The 5112-nt window shown below is 40.7% G+C and overlaps 1 protein-coding gene across 3 annotated transcripts; it reads left to right on the top strand.

Annotated features, from left to right (window-relative positions):
• Window positions 1-255: 255 nt before the first annotated feature.
• Window positions 256-4817, top strand: LOC106601116 (AN1-type zinc finger protein 2B). 3 transcript variants are annotated; one of them, XM_014193055.2, is made up of 10 exons: window positions 256-417; window positions 1425-1498; window positions 1789-1883; window positions 2059-2190; window positions 2295-2446; window positions 2541-2654; window positions 2972-3065; window positions 3543-3625; window positions 4063-4202; window positions 4474-4817. In XM_014193055.2, the coding sequence occupies exons 2-9, from the start codon at window positions 1444-1446 to the stop codon at window positions 4172-4174; spliced, it is 837 nt and encodes a 278-aa protein (XP_014048530.2). In that variant the 5' UTR covers window positions 256-417; window positions 1425-1443; the 3' UTR covers window positions 4175-4202; window positions 4474-4817. The 3 variants fall into 3 exon arrangements, with proteins under 3 accessions (XP_014048530.2, XP_014048529.2, XP_045571010.1); XM_014193054.2 differs by having other exon boundaries at window positions 4063-4147; XM_045715054.1 differs by lacking the exons at window positions 2541-2654; window positions 2972-3065; window positions 3543-3625; window positions 4063-4202; window positions 4474-4817 and having other exon boundaries at window positions 2295-2450.
• The last annotated feature ends 295 nt before the right edge of the window (window positions 4818-5112 follow it).

The raw sequence follows: 5112 nt of genomic DNA on the forward strand, positions 1-5112 counted from the left end.
CCTTCTGACTTGGCCTTTCTGAACTAGTCTGGGGAGAGACTAGCTAGTCACCTTCATATCTAGTCACAGTGACAAAGGATTATTGAGAGCTGTCCGTGGTGCTGGTTTGAGACAACCAAAACACGTCTCAGTTAGACGTTTCGTAAAAACCAGCACCATGGACAGTTCTCAACAACGCTGTGTCACTGTGATTGATCAAAACAACGCTCCATCCCTGCCTCGTGTGGTACATTCTGGAACTCCCTAGCTAGTACAACCGTGAGGAGGGGCGTCAACAACAGTGTCAGTGACGCTGCGATGTAACTGGCTGTCAAGAGAGCTTGCTAGCCACTCGCTTCCTCAAAGTTGAACGTTAATTTCAAAGCAAGAGGGTGAAGAATAATCAAATAGAGCTGTCTGCTTGAACCAAGTCTCTGGGTAAGTGAGAGGAGTCGTCTATTGTTGCATGTATTTTTGGATGTATTTTTCAATTTACTATGGTTTGCTGTTAGCTATCGTATCTAGCTAGCTAGTCAGCCAACGTCAGGACAGGAAGGGTGTCTCCAATCCATATTCGCTTAGTGTTAGCTAACTAGCTATCTAGCTAACGTTCGTGATGGTAAACAATCGTCCCAAATATATTTTAGCAAAATATTATCCGTTTAGTATTAAAGTAAAGTTAAATTAGTAACTTAAACGTTAGTTAACTATCAGTAACGACTTAATGTTAACGTTACAGTAGTTGTCTAGGATGCTAGCTAACAACGTTAGCTTATCAGCAAGCAACAAGCTAGCTAGCTTCATTGTGTTGTTGTTGGCCTGTAAACCAGGAACAAGCTCATCAATGGTATTCCATAAATAACTCACTAGTTAACGTTAGGTAGCTTAAACACAGACAATACTAAGATTGGTCTGCTAGGTAATTGAATTTATAGCCTCGAGCGATTGTACAGGGAGGAGCTGGCCTAGCTACTAGCTAGCTAATTAGCCATGATAAGTAGCTAGCTAGCTGGCTGCTAGTAGAAAGGAAGACTGCTGCTAGATACCCCAAAATAACTTAGCTAGTTAGCTAACATTAGTCAAAATGGCAAACTGTAGGTAGCAAGAAGCGTTGGCATGATTCAGCATTCGTTATCATAGGAAGCCCTAGCTACCTACATCTAGATGGGTAGCTAACGTTAGCTAACTATCTGTCAGTGGACATTCTTCCACTGACTGTACACGTCCATAATACGCCTGTTACATAAGCGTAACTAACGTTAGTTGAAAGGGAAGAACGTAAACAAAGGGACTTTTTAAATAGCCTAAAATTGATATGCTGAATCTACTGTTCTTTAAAAAATGAAGTGACGCGGACTAAGTTAGTTTATTTAGATAACCTGTCATAGGTAAACAAACATTGTTTATGGATGATCTTAGCTTATCTATGTATCTTTCAATTGAAGGGTGTATCACCATAGTGCCATGGAGTTTCCAGGTCTAGGAGAGCATTGCTCTGAAAACTCCTGCAAGCAGCTGGGTGAGTGGTTGGTTATGTAATGCTATCTCCATTTACTACCTCAATGCCTCTGGGACCCTGCCAATACAGAGCCTGTTGTTTGTGTTCTCTTCCTGTCCTTTCTAGTATGGCTTTGGTATCTGTCAATAGTTAGTGGTTTAAGTCCAAAGTCCTCCACAACCAATTGTCATGGGCTGCACTACCCATTATCATGATTGAAGAGTGATAGTGAGAATGTAATTGATCTACATTCATATAGATGATCCTTTGCCATGGAATAAACACCTTGACATATTTCTTATATCTGACAGATTTCCTACCATTGAGATGTGATGCCTGTGAAGAGATTTTTTGTAAAGACCACATAACCTATGCAAATCACAAATGCATGTCATCCTACAAGAAGGTACATTTTAAATAAAGTAGCAGCATTGTATGTTAGAATTAAAGCAAAGTTCCCTGTAAAGTGCAGTTAGTATGTACAAATGAATGTATGCTGTTCAACCTTATTAGTTGTCTGCATGTTGTCTATTGATCCAAACAGAGCTTTAATTCGGCTCTCTGCTTGATTCTGTCCCCAGGATATCCAGGTCCCTGTGTGTCCTCTGTGCAACACCCCGATCCCCATCAAGAGAGGGGAAATGCCAGACATCAAGGTTGGGGAGCACATCGATCGCGATTGCCAGTCAGACCCTGCTCAGAACAAGAGAAAGGTATGGTTGATAGGCTTCTCTACAGGACCATTTACACAAACTGAACATGGTTAAAGTGAAGTAGCTATGCCTAATCTAAGCTAACCAACCTTTTTTTATTGTAGATATTTACAAACAAATGCTCGAAAGGAGGCTGCAAGCAGAAAGAAATGATCCGAGTGACATGTGACCAGTGCCACATTAATTATTGTCTTAAACACCGACATCCACTAGACCATGACTGTAAGCCTGAAGACAAACCTGTCTCCAAATCTGGGTAAATATTTCCCTCCACCTGATGACATTTATTGATTGTTGTGCACATTGTGAGCTTTTGCGGTATAATGATGATTACATTGGATTTCTTTCAGATTCGCTGCTTTCATGCGGTCCCAAGGAGCATCCTCTAGCAGTGCCTCCACTTCAGGCAGTAGAGGAAGTTCTAGGCCCATTTCTAATGGGAATGCTAGGACCCAGAGTAGTCGGTGAGGATCCTCATGTATTGATGTTCGAAACACCACACTGAAGAACCACATGAAGCTTACATAAATAAACAAGTGATATTGGCAAGCACAGTTTGTTCTCTAAATTCATGAGAGGCATATTCTCACTAAAACACATGGGATGGATGAATTGACATGTTGTTTTTATTGTCAGTGAAATATACTACACATGGAAAGGATGTGACATTTTTTTTTCTTCACAGAACGGCTCTTACCTGTTACCGCTGTGCTTTCTAGAAAGTGTTGAGTTGTTGACCCTATAACCGCACTGAGCATTATTGTTTTCGATTCTATCACAGCAGTGCTCAGGCCATTTATAATCCAGCTCCGGCCATGCGGCCCCCTCCAGCACAGAATGTAGTACCTGCTTCAGCATCCTTTCAGGCTGGCCTGGTATGCCTAACACTCTTACACCACTCGATTGAAACTACTGTAAACTACTCTCTTCTCTGAATAATTTAAGTCTGCTCCTGTTTTATTAATTGAGATTCTATAGTCTGCTCCTGTTTATTCATTGAGATTCTATAGTCTGCTCCTGTTTTATTCATTGAGATTCTATAGTCTGCTCCTGTTTATTCATTGAGATTCTATAGTCTGCTCCTGTTTTATTCATTGAGATTCTATAGTCTGCTCCTGTTTTATTCATTAAGATTCTGTTGTCTGCTCCTATTTTATTCATTGAGATTCTATAGTCTGCTCCTATTTATTCATTAAGATTCTGTTGTCTGCTCCTGTTTATTCATTGAGATTCTATAGTCTGCTCCTATTTATACATTAAGATTCTGTTGTCTGCTCCTGTTTATTCATTGAGATTCCAAGAAGAAAATAAAGAACATCCTGTAAGTGTTTATCTGCATGGTGTGATTGTAGACTGAGGAGCAGGCCTTACAAAGAGCACTGGAGATGTCCCTTGCTGAGTCGGCTCGCAGCACAGTCCAACAGCCAACGCTCAGGTAATAAACAATCCCCATTAAATCCCATAATCCAGCATCACCCACACATAATATAGGCTGTAATCATGTCCAGATGCCATCAACACAACCCAGTTACCTATTGTTTTTCTTCACTAGTTCTTATTGCTATGTGTTTGCTCTAGCTGAAACGCAGGCTATTTGGTTACTATAGGAAAACACATTATTAATAGGTTTGACATTCCACTGTTTAGCCCATCTTTCTTGTCCATGATGACTTCATAAATTAAGTACAGTGGTGCCCACAGTTCAGTGATGTGTGTTGCTGCGCCTCAGACCTGTGTGTGTGTGTATGTGTGTGTCTGTTATCCACCCTTCTTTCTGGGGAGTGTGTTGTTGTGCCTCTTGCATGCTCTCTACACTGTGATGATGATGATGCATTCCTCTGTGTGACAGAGAAGTGTTTGTGTCTGTCTCAGCCCTCAGGAGCAGGAGGATCTGGCTCTGGCTCAGGCCCTTGCTGCTAGTGAAGAGGAGTACAGACGCCAGCAGCGGAGACAACAGGTATCCAGAAAACTTAGGCGTCAGTAGCATGCTAACAGGACAGGACCTCACCTAGGTACATTGCATCCATGGCGTCCCCTATATTCCTTCATCATCCTCACTGGGTGCATTTAAAGATCAGCTACGGAGAAAATGAATAAGACAACTTTGAAGTACTACTTAATGTGTATTTTATCTGATGGACCTATTAAATGATCCAATTTATTTATTTTTTCTCCCCATGTTGAATATTTACCGTAAATGGTGAGACAAGCCTCTCACTAAGGATTCTTTGTCTTGAATTAAGTAGACTTTTGCCTGTACTAATATCTTACTTTTTACCATAGGAAAGAGAGTCCTCCAAACAGTCTTCCTGCAGCCTATCATAAACCCAAACCAGTGTCTGAGCCCAAGCTGCTACCACCAGTAATCAACTAGCAACTGTGCTACATCGATGGAACCCTCCAGCAGAACTCTAACGTCCAGTATCACTGAACCCAACTAATGAACAGTCTGGAACTTTCATCGAGATATATTGAATAGTATCACTGCTTTCTCTCTACTCAGCACATCATTCTAGACAAGCTTTCTGTCCTTTTTACCGATGGCTCTCTATGTACATATTTTCTATGTTGATCATGGACATTTAACCTCAGCATCAATGTTTCTTGAATAAATTATTTTAAAGATGTATTCGTTTCTGAAGCACGTTCTATGTCCAAGGCATATATACAGGAGGATGACAACTGGAGAGGAATGAAGTTTTGGAGAACAGAACTAGAATGCGATTCAATTTCTATGGGTTAGAGAGAACAGTCTCAGCCCAAGCTTTGCCAATTAAGAATAAAAAAAGGAAGGCCATTATATAATCCAACATATTAAAATCAAAGTGTATTGGTCTAGTACACAGTTTAGCAGATGTTATAACGGGTGTAATGAAATGCTAACGTTACTAGCTAGTCAAAACAAGTAGACTTGTCTGCATC

This window comes from Salmo salar, chromosome ssa03 (assembly GCF_905237065.1).
Source record: "Salmo salar chromosome ssa03, Ssal_v3.1, whole genome shotgun sequence".
Taxonomy (NCBI): domain Eukaryota; kingdom Metazoa; phylum Chordata; class Actinopteri; order Salmoniformes; family Salmonidae; genus Salmo; species Salmo salar.

Excerpts from the sequence above, each read along its gene's own strand:
- LOC106601116 (XM_014193054.2), top strand. The coding sequence starts at position 1,444 with ATGGAGTTTCCAGGTCTAGGAGAGCATTGCTCTGAAAACTCCTGCAAG. Across the intron at positions 2,191-2,294 it reads CTGCTCAGAACAAGAGAAAG|ATATTTACAAACAAATGCTC; the intron begins GTATGGTTGATA and ends TTTTTATTGTAG. Across the intron at positions 3,066-3,542 it reads CATCCTTTCAGGCTGGCCTG|ACTGAGGAGCAGGCCTTACA; the intron begins GTATGCCTAACA and ends GTGTGATTGTAG.